This window comes from Hemitrygon akajei, chromosome 8, assembly GCF_048418815.1.
Source record: "Hemitrygon akajei chromosome 8, sHemAka1.3, whole genome shotgun sequence".
NCBI classification, from domain to species: Eukaryota; Metazoa; Chordata; class Chondrichthyes; order Myliobatiformes; family Dasyatidae; genus Hemitrygon; species Hemitrygon akajei.
Genome location: NC_133131.1, coordinates 179,450,602 through 179,467,768, shown reverse-complemented (window position 1 = coordinate 179,467,768; position 17,167 = coordinate 179,450,602). Strand labels below are relative to the sequence as shown.

The following is a 17,167-nucleotide window of genomic DNA, read 5'->3' as shown; positions in this document are numbered from 1 at the left end:
CCACCTTACACAGTCTGTCTGACCTTCCACTCCCCGTCTCCCACCTTACACAGTCTGTCTGACCTTCCCCTCCTCATCTCCCACCTTACACAGTCTGTCTGACCTTCCACTCCCCGTCTCCCACCTTACACAGTCTGTCTGACCTTCCCTTCCCCGTCTCCCACCTTACACAGTCTGTCTGACCTTCCACTCCCCGTCTGCCACCTTACACAGTCTGTCTGACCTTCCCTTCCCCGTCTCCCACCTTACACAGTCTGTCTGACCTTCCCCTCCCGTCTCCCACCTTACACTGTATGTCTGACCTTCCCCTCCCCGTCTCCCACCTTTACTCTGTCTGTCTGACCTTCCCCTCGTGCCCCACCTTACAGTCTGTCTGACCTTCCCTTCCCCGTCTCCCACCTTACACAGTCTGTCTGACCTTCCACTCCTGGTCTCCCACCTTACACAGTCTGTCTGACCTTCCCCTCCCCGTCTCCCACCTTACACAGTCTGTCTGACCTTCCCTTCCCCATCTCCCACCTTACACAGTCTGTCTGTCCTTCCCCTCCCCGTCTCCTACCTTACACAGTCTGTCTGACCTTCCCCTCCTCATCTCCCACCTTACACAGTCTGTCTGACCTTCCCTTCCCCGTCTCCCACCTTACACAGTCTGTGTGAGCTTCCCTTCTCCATCTCCCACCTTACACAGTCTGTCTGACCTTCCACTCCTGGTCCTCCACCTTACACAGTCTGTCTGACCTTCCCTTCCCCGTCTCCCACCTTACACAGTCTGTCTGACCTTCCCCTCCCCGTCTCCCACCTTACACAGTCTGTCTGACCTTCCCTTCCCCGTCTCCCACCTTACACAGTCTGTGTGAGCTTCCCTTCTCCATCTCCCACCTTACACAGTCTGTCTGACCTTCCACTCCTGGTCTCCCAGCTTACACAGTCTGTCTGACCTTCCCCTCCCCGTTTCCCACCTTACACAGTCTGTCTGACCTTCCCTTCCCCGTCTCCTACCTTACACAGTCTGTCTGACCTTCCCCTCCTCATCTCCCACCTTACACAGTCTGTCTGACCTTCCCCTCCCCGTCTCCCACCTTACACAGTCTGTCTGACCTTCCCCTCCTCATCTCCCACTTTACACAGTCTGTCTGACCTTCCCTTCCCCATCTCCCACCTTGCACAGTCTGTCTGACCTTCCCCTCCTCGTCTCCCACCTTACACAGTCTGTCTGACCTTCCCTTCCCCGTCTCCCACCTTACTCAGTCTGTCTGACCTTCCCTTCCCTTTCTCCCACCTTACACAGTCTCTCTGACCTTCCCTTCCCCATCTCCCACCTTACACAGTCTGTCTGACCTTCCCTTCTCCGTCTCCCACCTTACACAGTCTGTCTGACCTTCCCTTCTCCGTCTCCCACCTTACACAGTCTGTCTGACCTTCCCTTCCCCGTCTCCCACCTTACTCAGTCTGTCTGACCTTCCCTTCCCCGTCTCCCACCTTACACAGTCTGTCTGACCTTCCCCTCCTCATCTCCCACCTTACACAGTCTGTCTGACATTCCCCTCCCCGTCTCTCACCTTACACAGTATGTCTGACCTTCCCCTCCCCGTCTCCCACCTTACACAGTCGGTCTGACCGTCCCCTCCCCATCTCTCCACCTTACACAGTCTGTCTGACCTTACCCTCCTCGTCTCCCACCTTACACAGTCTGTCGGACCTTCCCTTCCCCGTCTCCCACCTTACACTGTCTGTCTGACCTTCCCCTCCCCGTCTCCCACCTTACACAGTCTGTCTGACCTTCCCCTCCTCGTCTCCCACCTTACACTGTCTGTCTGACCTTCCCCTCCCCATCTCCCACCTTACACAGTCTGTCTGACCTTCCCCTCCTCGTCTCCCACCTTACACTGTCTGTCTGACCTTCCCCTCCCCGTCTCCCACCTTACACAGTCTGTCTGACCTTCCTGTCCCCGTCTCCCACCTTACACTGTCTGTCTGACCATCCCCTCGTGCCCCACCTTACAGTCTGTCTGACCTTCCCTTCCCCGTCTCCCACCTTACAGTCTGTCGGACCTGCCCTTCCCCGTCTCCCACCTTACAGTCTGTCTGACCTTCCCTTCCCCGTCTCCCACCTTACACTGTCTGTCTGACCTTCCCCTCGTGCCCCACCTTACAGTCTGTCTGACCTTCCCTTCCCCGTCTCCCACCTTACACAGTCTGTCGGACCTTCCCCTCCTCATCTCCCACCTTACACAGTCTGTCTGACATTCCCCTCCCCGTCTCTCACCTTACACAGTATGTCTGACCTTCCCCTCCCCGTCTCCCACCTTACACAGTCGGTCTGACCGTCCCCTCCCCATCTCTCCACCTTACACAGTCTGTCTGACCTTACCCTCCTCGTCTCCCACCTTACACAGTCTGTCGGACCTTCCCTTCCCCGTCTCCCACGTTACACTGTCTGTCTGACCTTCCCCTCCCCGTCTCCCACCTTACACAGTCTGTCTGACCTTCTCCTCCTCGTCTCCCACCTTACACTGTCTGTCTGACCTTCCCCTCCCCATCTCCCACCTTACACAGTCTGTCTGACCTTCCCCTCCTCGTCTCCCACCTTACACTGTCTGTCTGACCTTCCCCTCCCCGTCTCCCACCTTACACAGTCTGTCTGACCTTCCTGTCCCCGTCTCCCACCTTACACTGTCTGTCTGACCATCCCCTCGTGCCCCACCTTACAGTCTGTCTGACCTTCCCTTCCCCGTCTCCCACCTTACAGTCTGTCGGACCTGCCCTTCCCCGTCTCCCACCTTACAGTCTGTCTGACCTTCCCTTCCCCGTCTCCCACCTTACACTGTCTGTCTGACCTTCCCTTCCCCATCTCCCACCTTACAGTCTGTCGGACCTTCCCCTCCCCGTCTCCCACCTTACACAGTCTGTCGGACCTTCCCCTCCCCGTCTCCCACCTTACACAGTCTGTCTGACCTTCCCCTCCCCGTCTCCCACCTTACACAGTCTGTCTGACCTTCCCTTCCCCGTCTCCCACCTTACACAGTCTGTCTGACCTTCCCTTCCCCGTCTCCCACCTTACACAGTCTGTCTGACCTTCCCCTCCCCGTCTCCCACCTTACACAGTCTGTCTGACCTTCCCTTCCCCGTCTCCCACCTTACACAGTCTGTCTGACCTTCCCTTCCCCGTCTCCCACCTTACACAGTCTGTCTGACCTTCCCCTCCCCATCTCCCACCTTACACAGTCTGTCTGACCTTCCCTTCCCCGTCTCCCACCTTACTCAGTCTGTCTGACCTTCCCTTCCCCGTCTCCCACCTTACACAGTCTGTCTGACCTTCCCTTCTCCATCTCCCACCTTACACAGTGTGTCTGACCTTCCCTTCTCCATCTCCCACCTTACACAGTCTGTCTGACCTTCCCCTCCTCATCTCCCACCTTACACAGTCTGTCTGACCTTCCCTTCCCCATCTCCCACCTTACACAGTCTGTCTGACCTTCCCTTCTCCATCTCCCACCTTACACAGTCTGTCTGACCTTCCCCTCCTCATCTCCCACCTTGCACAGTCTGTCTGACATTCCCCTCCTCATCTCCCACCTTACACAGTCTGTCTGACCTTCCCTTCCCCATCTCCCACCTTACACAGTCTGTCTGACCTTCCCTTCCCCATCTCCCACCTTACACAGTCTGTCTGACCTTCCCTTCCCCATCTCCTACCTTACACAGTCTGTCTGACCTTCCCTTCCCCATCTCCTACCTTACACAGTCTGTCTGACCTTCCCCTCCCCGTCTCCCACCTTACACAGTCTGTCTGACCTTCCCCTCCCGGTCTCCCACCTTACACAGTCTGTCTGACCTTCCCCTCCTCATCTCCCACCTTACACAGTCTGTCTGACCTTCCACTCCCCGTCTCCCACCTTACACAGTCTGTCTGACCTTCCCCTCCTCATCTCCCACCTTACACAGTCTGTCTGACCTTCCACTCCCCGTCTCCCACCTTACACAGTCTGTCTGACCTTCCCTTCCCCGTCTCCCACCTTACACTGTCTGTCTGACCTTCCCCTCCCCGTCTCCCACCTTACACAGTCTGTCTGACCTTCCCCTCCTCGTCTCCCACCTTACACTGTCTGTCTGACCTTCCCCTCCCCATCTCCCACCTTACACAGTCTGTCTGACCTTCCCCTCCTCGTCTCCCACCTTACACTGTCTGTCTGACCTTCCCCTCCCCGTCTCCCACCTTACACAGTCTGTCTGACCTTCCTGTCCCCGTCTCCCACCTTACACTGTCTGTCTGACCATCCCCTCGTGCCCCACCTTACAGTCTGTCTGACCTTCCCTTCCCCGTCTCCCACCTTACAGTCTGTCGGACCTGCCCTTCCCCGTCTCCCACCTTACAGTCTGTCTGACCTTCCCTTCCCCGTCTCCCACCTTACACTGTCTGTCTGACCTTCCCCTCGTGCCCCACCTTACAGTCTGTCTGACCTTCCCTTCCCCGTCTCCCACCTTACACAGTCTGTCGGACCTTCCCCTCCTCATCTCCCACCTTACACAGTCTGTCTGACATTCCCCTCCCCGTCTCTCACCTTACACAGTATGTCTGACCTTCCCCTCCCCGTCTCCCACCTTACACAGTCGGTCTGACCGTCCCCTCCCCATCTCTCCACCTTACACAGTCTGTCTGACCTTACCCTCCTCGTCTCCCACCTTACACAGTCTGTCGGACCTTCCCTTCCCCGTCTCCCACGTTACACTGTCTGTCTGACCTTCCCCTCCCCGTCTCCCACCTTACACAGTCTGTCTGACCTTCTCCTCCTCGTCTCCCACCTTACACTGTCTGTCTGACCTTCCCCTCCCCATCTCCCACCTTACACAGTCTGTCTGACCTTCCCCTCCTCGTCTCCCACCTTACACTGTCTGTCTGACCTTCCCCTCCCCGTCTCCCACCTTACACAGTCTGTCTGACCTTCCTGTCCCCGTCTCCCACCTTACACTGTCTGTCTGACCATCCCCTCGTGCCCCACCTTACAGTCTGTCTGACCTTCCCTTCCCCGTCTCCCACCTTACAGTCTGTCGGACCTGCCCTTCCCCATCTCCCACCTTACAGTCTGTCTGACCTTCCCTTCCCCGTCTCCCACCTTACACTGTCTGTCTGACCTTCCCTTCCCCATCTCCCACCTTACAGTCTGTCGGACCTTCCCCTCCCCGTCTCCCACCTTACACAGTCTGTCGGACCTTCCCCTCCCCGTCTCCCACCTTACACAGTCTGTCTGACCTTCCCCTCCCCGTCTCCCACCTTACACAGTCTGTCTGACCTTCCCTTCCCCGTCTCCCACCTTACACAGTCTGTCTGACCTTCCCTTCCCCGTCTCCCACCTTACACAGTCTGTCTGACCTTCCCCTCCCCGTCTCCCACCTTACACAGTCTGTCTGACCTTCCCTTCCCCGTCTCCCACCTTACACAGTCTGTCTGACCTTCCCTTCCCCGTCTCCCACCTTACACAGTCTGTCTGACCTTCCCCTCCCCATCTCCCACCTTACACAGTCTGTCTGACCTTCCCTTCCCCGTCTCCCACCTTACTCAGTCTGTCTGACCTTCCCTTCCCCGTCTCCCACCTTACACAGTCTGTCTGACCTTCCCTTCTCCATCTCCCACCTTACACAGTGTGTCTGACCTTCCCTTCTCCATCTCCCACCTTACACAGTCTGTCTGACCTTCCCCTCCTCATCTCCCACCTTACACAGTCTGTCTGACCTTCCCTTCCCCATCTCCCACCTTACACAGTCTGTCTGACCTTCCCTTCTCCATCTCCCACCTTACACAGTCTGTCTGACCTTCCCCTCCTCATCTCCCACCTTGCACAGTCTGTCTGACATTCCCCTCCTCATCTCCCACCTTACACAGTCTGTCTGACCTTCCCTTCCCCATCTCCCACCTTACACAGTCTGTCTGACCTTCCCTTCCCCATCTCCCACCTTACACAGTCTGTCTGACCTTCCCTTCCCCATCTCCTACCTTACACAGTCTGTCTGACCTTCCCTTCCCCATCTCCTACCTTACACAGTCTGTCTGACCTTCCCCTCCCCGTCTCCCACCTTACACAGTCTGTCTGACCTTCCCCTCCCGGTCTCCCACCTTACACAGTCTGTCTGACCTTCCCCTCCTCATCTCCCACCTTACACAGTCTGTCTGACCTTCCACTCCCCGTCTCCCACCTTACACAGTCTGTCTGACCTTCCCCTCCTCATCTCCCACCTTACACAGTCTGTCTGACCTTCCACTCCCCGTCTCCCACCTTACACAGTCTGTCTGACCTTCCCTTCCCCGTCTCCCACCTTACACAGTCTGTCTGACCTTCCACTCCCCGTCTGCCACCTTACACAGTCTGTCTGACCTTCCCTTCCCCATCTCCCACCTTACACAGTCTGTCTGACCTTCCCCTCCCGTCTCCCACCTTACACAGTCTGTCTGACCTTCCCTTCCCCGTCTCCTACCTTACACAGTCTGTCGGACCTTCCCCTCCCCGCCTCCCACCTTACACAGTCTGTCTGACCTTCCCTTCCCCGTCTCCCACCTTACACAGTCTGTCTGACCTTCCCCTCCCTGTCTCCCACCTTACACAGTCTGTCTGACCTTCCCTTCCCCATCTCCTACCTTACACAGTCTGTCTGACCTTCCCCTCCTCATCTCCCACCTTACACAGTCTGTCTGACCTTCCCTTCCCCGTCTCCCACCTTACACAGTCTGTCTGACCTTCCCTTCCCCATCTCCTACCTTACACAGTCTGTCTGACCTTCCCCTCCTCATCTCCCACCTTACACAGTCTGTCTGACCTTCCCTTCCCCGTCTCCCACCTTACAGTCTGTCTGACCTTCCCTTCCCCGTCTCCTACCTTACAGAGTCTGTCTGACCTTCCCCTCCTCATCTCCCACCTTACACAGTCTGTCTGACCTTCCCTTCCCCGTCTCCCACCTTACACAGTCTGTCTGACCTTCCCCTCCCCGTCTCCCACCTTATACAGTCTGTCTGACCTTCCCCTCCCCGTCTCCTACCTTACACAGTCTGTCTGACCTTCCCTTCCCCGTCTCCCACCTTACACAGTCTGTCTGACCTTCCCTTCTCCGTCTCCCACCTTACACAGTCTGTCTGACCTTCGCTTCTCCGTCTCCCACCTTACACAGTCTGTCTGACCTTCCCCTCCCCGTCTCCCACCTTACACAGACTGTCTGACCGTCCCCTCCCCATCTCTCCACCTTACACAGTCTGTCTGACCTTACCCTCCTCGTCTCCCACCTTACACAGTCTGTCGGACCTTCCCTTCCCCGTCTCCCACGTTACACTGTCTGTCTGACCTTCCCCTCCCCGTCTCCCACCTTACACAGTCTGTCTGACCTTCTCCTCCTCGTCTCCCACCTTACACTGTCTGTCTGACCTTCCCCTCCCCATCTCCCACCTTACACAGTCTGTCTGACCTTCCCCTCCTCGTCTCCCACCTTACACTGTCTGTCTGACCTTCCCCTCCCCGTCTCCCACCTTACACTGTCTGTCTGACCATCCCCTCGTGCCCCACCTTACAGTCTGTCTGACCTTCCCTTCCCCGTCTCCCACCTTACAGTCTGTCGGACCTGCCCTTCCCCGTCTCCCACCTTACAGTCTGTCTGACCTTCCCTTCCCCGTCTCCCACCTTACACTGTCTGTCTGACCTTCCCTTCCCCATCTCCCACCTTACAGTCTGTCGGACCTTCCCCTCCCCGTCTCCCACCTTACACAGTCTGTCGGACCTTCCCCTCCCCGTCTCCCACCTTACACAGTCTGTCTGACCTTCCCCTCCCCGTCTCCCACCTTACACAGTCTGTCTGACCTTCCCTTCCCCGTCTCCCACCTTACACAGTCTGTCTGACCTTCCCTTCCCCGTCTCCCACCTTACACAGTCTGTCTGACCTTCCCCTCCCCGTCTCCCACCTTACACAGTCTGTCTGACCTTCCCTTCCCCGTCTCCCACCTTACACAGTCTGTCTGACCTTCCCTTCCCCGTCTCCCACCTTACACAGTCTGTCTGACCTTCCCCTCCCCATCTCCCACCTTACACAGTCTGTCTGACCTTCCCTTCCCCGTCTCCCACCTTACTCAGTCTGTCTGACCTTCCCTTCCCCGTCTCCCACCTTACACAGTCTGTCTGACCTTCCCTTCTCCATCTCCCACCTTACACAGTGTGTCTGACCTTCCCTTCTCCATCTCCCACCTTACACAGTCTGTCTGACCTTCCCCTCCTCATCTCCCACCTTACACAGTCTGTCTGACCTTCCCTTCCCCATCTCCCACCTTACACAGTCTGTCTGACCTTCCCTTCTCCATCTCCCACCTTACACAGTCTGTCTGACCTTCCCCTCCTCATCTCCCACCTTGCACAGTCTGTCTGACATTCCCCTCCTCATCTCCCACCTTACACAGTCTGTCTGACCTTCCCTTCCCCATCTCCCACCTTACACAGTCTGTCTGACCTTCCCTTCCCCATCTCCCACCTTACACAGTCTGTCTGACCTTCCCTTCCCCATCTCCTACCTTACACAGTCTGTCTGACCTTCCCTTCCCCATCTCCTACCTTACACAGTCTGTCTGACCTTCCCCTCCCCGTCTCCCACCTTACACAGTCTGTCTGACCTTCCCCTCCCGGTCTCCCACCTTACACAGTCTGTCTGACCTTCCCCTCCTCATCTCCCACCTTACACAGTCTGTCTGACCTTCCACTCCCCGTCTCCCACCTTACACAGTCTGTCTGACCTTCCCCTCCTCATCTCCCACCTTACACAGTCTGTCTGACCTTCCACTCCCCGTCTCCCACCTTACACAGTCTGTCTGACCTTCCCTTCCCCGTCTCCCACCTTACACTGTCTGTCTGACCTTCCCCTCCCCGTCTCCCACCTTACACAGTCTGTCTGACCTTCCCCTCCTCGTCTCCCACCTTACACTGTCTGTCTGACCTTCCCCTCCCCATCTCCCACCTTACACAGTCTGTCTGACCTTCCCCTCCTCGTCTCCCACCTTACACTGTCTGTCTGACCTTCCCCTCCCCGTCTCCCACCTTACACAGTCTGTCTGACCTTCCTGTCCCCGTCTCCCACCTTACACTGTCTGTCTGACCATCCCCTCGTGCCCCACCTTACAGTCTGTCTGACCTTCCCTTCCCCGTCTCCCACCTTACAGTCTGTCGGACCTGCCCTTCCCCGTCTCCCACCTTACAGTCTGTCTGACCTTCCCTTCCCCGTCTCCCACCTTACACTGTCTGTCTGACCTTCCCCTCGTGCCCCACCTTACAGTCTGTCTGACCTTCCCTTCCCCGTCTCCCACCTTACACAGTCTGTCGGACCTTCCCCTCCTCATCTCCCACCTTACACAGTCTGTCTGACATTCCCCTCCCCGTCTCTCACCTTACACAGTATGTCTGACCTTCCCCTCCCCGTCTCCCACCTTACACAGTCGGTCTGACCGTCCCCTCCCCATCTCTCCACCTTACACAGTCTGTCTGACCTTACCCTCCTCGTCTCCCACCTTACACAGTCTGTCGGACCTTCCCTTCCCCGTCTCCCACGTTACACTGTCTGTCTGACCTTCCCCTCCCCGTCTCCCACCTTACACAGTCTGTCTGACCTTCTCCTCCTCGTCTCCCACCTTACACTGTCTGTCTGACCTTCCCCTCCCCATCTCCCACCTTACACAGTCTGTCTGACCTTCCCCTCCTCGTCTCCCACCTTACACTGTCTGTCTGACCTTCCCCTCCCCGTCTCCCACCTTACACAGTCTGTCTGACCTTCCTGTCCCCGTCTCCCACCTTACACTGTCTGTCTGACCATCCCCTCGTGCCCCACCTTACAGTCTGTCTGACCTTCCCTTCCCCGTCTCCCACCTTACAGTCTGTCGGACCTGCCCTTCCCCATCTCCCACCTTACAGTCTGTCTGACCTTCCCTTCCCCGTCTCCCACCTTACACTGTCTGTCTGACCTTCCCTTCCCCATCTCCCACCTTACAGTCTGTCGGACCTTCCCCTCCCCGTCTCCCACCTTACACAGTCTGTCGGACCTTCCCCTCCCCGTCTCCCACCTTACACAGTCTGTCGGACCTTCCCCTCCCCGTCTCCCACCTTACACAGTCTGTCTGACCTTCCCTTCCCCGTCTCCCACCTTACACAGTCTGTCTGACCTTCCCTTCCCCGTCTCCCACCTTACACAGTCTGTCTGACCTTCCCCTCCCCGTCTCCCACCTTACACAGTCTGTCTGACCTTCCCTTCCCCGTCTCCCACCTTACACAGTCTGTCTGACCTTCCCTTCCCCGTCTCCCACCTTACACAGTCTGTCTGACCTTCCCCTCCCCATCTCCCACCTTACACAGTCTGTCTGACCTTCCCTTCCCCGTCTCCCACCTTACTCAGTCTGTCTGACCTTCCCTTCCCCGTCTCCCACCTTACACAGTCTGTCTGACCTTCCCTTCTCCATCTCCCACCTTACACAGTGTGTCTGACCTTCCCTTCTCCATCTCCCACCTTACACAGTCTGTCTGACCTTCCCCTCCTCATCTCCCACCTTACACAGTCTGTCTGACCTTCCCTTCCCCATCTCCCACCTTACACAGTCTGTCTGACCTTCCCTTCTCCATCTCCCACCTTACACAGTCTGTCTGACCTTCCCCTCCTCATCTCCCACCTTGCACAGTCTGTCTGACATTCCCCTCCTCATCTCCCACCTTACACAGTCTGTCTGACCTTCCCTTCCCCATCTCCCACCTTACACAGTCTGTCTGACCTTCCCTTCCCCATCTCCCACCTTACACAGTCTGTCTGACCTTCCCTTCCCCATCTCCTACCTTACACAGTCTGTCTGACCTTCCCTTCCCCATCTCCTACCTTACACAGTCTGTCTGACCTTCCCCTCCCCGTCTCCCACCTTACACAGTCTGTCTGACCTTCCCCTCCCGGTCTCCCACCTTACACAGTCTGTCTGACCTTCCCCTCCTCATCTCCCACCTTACACAGTCTGTCTGACCTTCCACTCCCCGTCTCCCACCTTACACAGTCTGTCTGACCTTCCCCTCCTCATCTCCCACCTTACACAGTCTGTCTGACCTTCCACTCCCCGTCTCCCACCTTACACAGTCTGTCTGACCTTCCCTTCCCCGTCTCCCACCTTACACAGTCTGTCTGACCTTCCACTCCCCGTCTGCCACCTTACACAGTCTGTCTGACCTTCCCTTCCCCATCTCCCACCTTACACAGTCTGTCTGACCTTCCCCTCCCGTCTCCCACCTTACACAGTCTGTCTGACCTTCCCTTCCCCGTCTCCTACCTTACACAGTCTGTCGGACCTTCCCCTCCCCGCCTCCCACCTTACACAGTCTGTCTGACCTTCCCTTCCCCGTCTCCCACCTTACACAGTCTGTCTGACCTTCCCCTCCCTGTCTCCCACCTTACACAGTCTGTCTGACCTTCCCTTCCCCATCTCCTACCTTACACAGTCTGTCTGACCTTCCCCTCCTCATCTCCCACCTTACACAGTCTGTCTGACCTTCCCTTCCCCGTCTCCCACCTTACACAGTCTGTCTGACCTTCCCTTCCCCATCTCCTACCTTACACAGTCTGTCTGACCTTCCCCTCCTCATCTCCCACCTTACACAGTCTGTCTGACCTTCCCTTCCCCGTCTCCCACCTTACAGTCTGTCTGACCTTCCCTTCCCCGTCTCCTACCTTACAGAGTCTGTCTGACCTTCCCCTCCTCATCTCCCACCTTACACAGTCTGTCTGACCTTCCCTTCCCCGTCTCCCACCTTACACAGTCTGTCTGACCTTCCCCTCCCCGTCTCCCACCTTATACAGTCTGTCTGACCTTCCCCTCCCCGTCTCCTACCTTACACAGTCTGTCTGACCTTCCCTTCCCCGTCTCCCACCTTACACAGTCTGTCTGACCTTCCCTTCTCCGTCTCCCACCTTACACAGTCTGTCTGACCTTCGCTTCTCCGTCTCCCACCTTACACAGTCTGTCTGACCTTCCCCTCCCCGTCTCCCACCTTACACAGACTGTCTGACCTTCCCTTCTCCATCTCCCACCTTACACAGTCTGTCTGACCTTCCCCTCCCTGTCTCCCACCTTACACAGTCTGTCTGACCTTCCCCTCCCCGTCTCCCACCTTACACTGTCTGTCTGACCTTCCCCTCGTGCCCCACCTTACAGTCTGTCTGACCTTCCCTTCCCCGTCTCCCACCTTACACAGTCTGTCTGACCTTCCACTCCTGGTCTCCCACCTTACACAGTCTGTCTGACCTTCCCCTCCCCGTCTCCCACCTTACACAGTCTGTCTGACCTTCCCTTCCCCATCTCCCACCTTACACAGTCTGTCTGTCCTTCCCCTCCCCGTCTCCTACCTTACACAGTCTGTCTGACCTTCCCCTCCTCATCTCCCTCCTTACACAGTCTGTCTGACCTTCCCTTCCCCGTCTCCCACCTTACACAGTCTGTGTGAGCTTCCCTTCTCCATCTCCCACCTTACACAGTCTGTCTGACCTTCCACTCCTGGTCTCCCACCTTACACAGTCTGTCTGACCTTCCCCTCCCCGTTTCCCACCTTACACAGTCTGTCTGTCCTTCCCTTCCCCGTCTCCTACCTTACACAGTCTGTCTGACCTTCCACTCCTGGTCCTCCACCTTACACAGTCTGTCTGACCTTCCCTTCCCCGTCTCCCACCTTACACAGTCTGTCTGACCTTCCCCTCCCTGTCTCCCACCTTACACAGTCTGTCTGACCTTCCCTTCCCCGTCTCCCACCTTACACAGTCTGTGTGAGCTTCCCTTCTCCATCTCCCACCTTACACAGTCTGTCTGACCTTCCACTCCTGGTCTCCCACCTTACACAGTCTGTCTGACCTTCCCCTCCCCGTTTCCCACCTTACACAGTCTGTCTGACCTTCCCTTCCCCGTCTCCTACCTTACACAGTCTGTCTGACCTTCCCCTCCTCATCTCCCACCTTACACAGTCTGTCTGACCTTCCCCTCCCCGTCTCCCACCTTACACAGTCTGTCTGACCTTCCCCTCCTCGTCTCCCACTTTACACAGTCTGTCTGACCTTCCCTTCCCCATCTCCCACCTTGCACAGTCTGTCTGACCTTCCCCTCCTCGTCTCCCACCTTACACAGTCTGTCTGACCTTCCCTTCCCCGTCTCCCACCTTACTCAGTCTGTCTGACCTTCCCTTCCCTTTCTCCCACCTTACACAGTCTCTCTGACCTTCCCTTCCCCATCTCCCACCTTACACAGTCTGTCTGACCTTCCCTTCTCCGTCTCCCACCTTACACAGTCTGTCTGACCTTCCCTTCTCCGTCTCCCACCTTACACAGTCTGTCTGACCTTCCCTTCCCCGTCTCCCACCTTACTCAGTCTGTCTGACCTTCCCTTCCCCGTCTCCCACCTTACACAGTCTCTCTGACCTTCCCCTCCCCGTATCCCACCTTACACATTCTGTCTGACCTTCCCCTCCCCGTCTCCCACCTTACACAGTCTGTCTGACCTTCCCTTCCCCGTCTCCCACCTTACACAGTCTGTCTGACCTTCCCCTCCCCGTCTCCCACCTTATACAGTCTGTCTGACCTTCCCCTCCCCGTCTCCTACCTTACACAGTCTGTCTGACCTTCCCTTCCCCGTCTCCCACCTTACACAGTCTGTCTGACCTTCCCTTCTCCGTCTCCCACCTTACACAGTCTGTCTGACCTTCGCTTCTCCGTCTCCCACCTTACACAGTCTGTCTGACCTTCCCCTCCCCGTCTCCCACCTTACACAGACTGTCTGACCTTCCCTTCTCCATCTCCCACCTTACACAGTCTGTCTGACCTTCCCCTCGTGCCCCACCTTACAGTCTGTCTGACCTTCCCTTCCCCGTCTCCCACCTTACACAGTCTGTCTGACCTTCCACTCCTGGTCTCCCACCTTACACAGTCTGTCTGACCTTCCCCTCCCCGTCTCCCACCTTACACAGTCTGTCTGACCTTCCCTTCCCCATCTCCCACCTTACACAGTCTGTCTGTCCTTCCCCTCCCCGTCTCCTACCTTACACAGTCTGTCTGACCTTCCCCTCCTCATCTCCCACCTTACACAGTCTGTCTGACCTTCCCTTCCCCGTCTCCCACCTTACACAGTCTGTGTGAGCTTCCCTTCTCCATCTCCCACCTTACACAGTCTGTCTGACCTTCCACTCCTGGTCCTCCACCTTACACAGTCTGTCTGACCTTCCCTTCCCCGTCTCCCACCTTACACAGTCTGTCTGACCTTCCCCTCCCTGTCTCCCACCTTACACAGTCTGTCTGACCTTCCCTTCCCCGTCTCCCACCTTACACAGTCTGTGTGAGCTTCCCTTCTCCATCTCCCACCTTACACAGTCTGTCTGACCTTCCACTCCTGGTCTCCCACCTTACACAGTCTGTCTGACCTTCCCCTCCCCGTTTCCCACCTTACACAGTCTGTCTGACCTTCCCTTCCCCGTCTCCTACCTTACACAGTCTGTCTGACCTTCCCCTCCTCATCTCCCACCTTACACAGTCTGTCTGACCTTCCCCTCCCCGTCTCCCACCTTACACAGTCTGTCTGACCTTCCCCTCCTCGTCTCCCACTTTACACAGTCTGTCTGACCTTCCCTTCCCCATCTCCCACCTTGCACAGTCTGTCTGACCTTCCCCTCCTCGTCTCCCACCTTACACAGTCTGTCTGACCTTCCCTTCCCCGTCTCCCACCTTACTCAGTCTGTCTGACCTTCCCTTCCCTTTCTCCCACCTTACACAGTCTCTCTGACCTTCCCTTCCCCATCTCCCACCTTACACAGTCTGTCTGACCTTCCCTTCTCCGTCTCCCACCTTACACAGTCTGTCTGACCTTCCCTTCTCCGTCTCCCACCTTACACAGTCTGTCTGACCTTCCCTTCCCCGTCTCCCACCTTACTCAGTCTGTCTGACCTTCCCTTCCCCGTCTCCCACCTTACACAGTCTCTCTGACCTTCCCCTCCCCGTCTCCCACCTTACACATTCTGTCTGACCTTCCCCTCCCCGTCTCCCACCTTACACAGTCTGTCTGACCTTCCCTTCCCCGTCTCCCACCTTACACAGTCTGTCTGACCTTCCCTTCCCCGTCTCCTACCTTACACAGTCTGTCTGACCTTCCCTTCTCCGTCTCCTACCTTACACCGTCTGTCTGACCTTCCCTTCCCCATCTCCTACCTTACACCGTCTGTCTGACCTTCCCCTCCCCGTCTCCCACCTTACACATTCTGTCTGACCTTCCCCTCCCCGTCTCCCACCTTACACAGTCTGTCTGACCTTCCCTTCCCCGTCTCCCACCTTACACAGTCTGTCTGACCTTCCATTCCCCATCTCCTACCTTACACAGTCTGTCTGAGCTTCCCTTCCCCATCTCCCACCTTACACAGTCTGTCTGACCTTCCCCTCCCCGTCTCCCACCGTACACAGTCTGTCTGACCTTCCCCTGCCCGTCTCCCACCTCACACAGTCTGTCTGACCTTCCCTTCACCATCTCCCACCTTACACAGTCTGTCTGACCTTCTCCTCCCCGTCTCCCACCTTACACAGTCTGTCTGACCTTCCCCTCCTCGTCTCCCACCTTACACTGTCTGTCTGACCTTCCCCTCCCCGTCTCCCACCTTACACAGTCTGTCTGACCTTCCCCTCCCCGTCTCCCACCTTACACAGTCTGTCTGATCTTCCCCTCCTCGTGAACCACCTTACACAGTCTGTCTGACCTTCCCCTCCCCGTCTCCCACCTTACACAGTCTGTCTGCCCTTCCCCTCCTCGTGAACCACCTTACACAGTCTGACTTCCCTCCTTGTCTCCCCTGTGTCGTTGTCCCATTTGCTGACCACCTGTTTCTCTGACCTTGTGCGCGGATTATAGGTAGTTCCGGATGGACTGGCTGCCCAGGTTGGGCTGCAAGTTGGAGACCGGATCCTGGAGGTGAATGGTATCGACTTGCGTCATGCTACACACCAGGAGGCAGTGATGGCCCTTCTCTCCCACCAGCAACAGATCCGGCTCCTCGTTCGTAGGGACCCCCCGCCCCCGGGGATGCAGGTGAGCGTCGCTCAGACAGTGCCAGTGGGGGAGTGTGTTGGCAGATGTGTGTGTGCTGGATTGGTTTCTCAGTATATGGACAGTAAAAGGAGAGGACGATGGAGAGGACAGGTGTCAGGCATTAACACAGTCTCTTCCCACATTTTATTTGACCTCTTGCTGTCAGGCATCAGGTACTATAGCAGAAGAACCAAAACCATCCAGGTTGGTACAGCGTTCCCCGCCAGTCTGTTAGATGTCTTCACACCTTGCTGCTACCCGGCGCATACATGTACCCTGTCTGAACCCCCAGTCTCACATACACTCACCTTGTGCTTGTCACTTTTTATCTTTCATCGCTGTTGTTTCTCATATTTATATGACTGCTATTTTCATTATAATAGCACTAGTAATATTATATTGTCTTGCATAAATAAACACCTTGCTGTTTATACCAGCCTGTCAGTCTTCAGGCCATGCTGCTCAGCGACTTTTGCTCGTAGGAATTTGTGACTGTATGTGCTGGATTATGACTGTATCTGCTGTGTTTGACTTTTGCCCCAGAAGAACAATATCTAGCTGTATGCATGTGTATGGTTAAATGTCAATAAGCTTGAACTTGACCAACTCTGATAATGGGGCAGGAGAAAGAGATGATCTTTATATCCTCCCTGGCCAGAGGCGTAGAGCGTAGCAAATGTACCTTTGTTCAGTAGGAGGAATTGGGACAATCCTCGGAATCATGGGTCAATGAGTCTCACTTCAATGGTAGGGAAATTGCTGCAGGATTTCCAAGCAACTTGAGGATGTGACAATGCACACTGATGAAGGTAGAGCAGTGGATGTGGTGTATATGGGTGTTACCATGGTATTTCATAAGGTTCCCCATGGTAGACTCATTGAAAAAGTCCAGAGGCATGGATCTTGGGAAAGGTGCCTTGCCGATTCAGATTTGCTTTGCCAACAGAAGGCAGAGAGTGGTTTCTGATGGAGAGTATTCTGCCTGGAGGTCAGTGACCAGTGATTTTCCACAGGGATCTGGTGTGGTCCCGTGCTCCATGTGATTGTCATAAATCACTTGAATAACAGAGTTGTCAA

At 56.3% G+C, this 17,167-nt stretch overlaps 1 protein-coding gene across 13 annotated transcripts in view; it reads left to right on the top strand.

Annotated features, from left to right (window-relative positions):
- Positions 1-17,167, top strand: part of scrib (scribble planar cell polarity protein) — a 346,569-nt gene that overhangs the window by 204,988 nt on the left and 124,414 nt on the right. For all 13 annotated transcript variants that reach the window (XM_073055225.1, XM_073055218.1, XM_073055217.1 and 10 more), the window contains one exon: positions 15,914-16,090. In XM_073055225.1, coding sequence (XP_072911326.1) covers positions 15,914-16,090 — 177 coding nt within the window. The remainder of the gene's footprint in view (positions 1-15,913; positions 16,091-17,167) is intronic.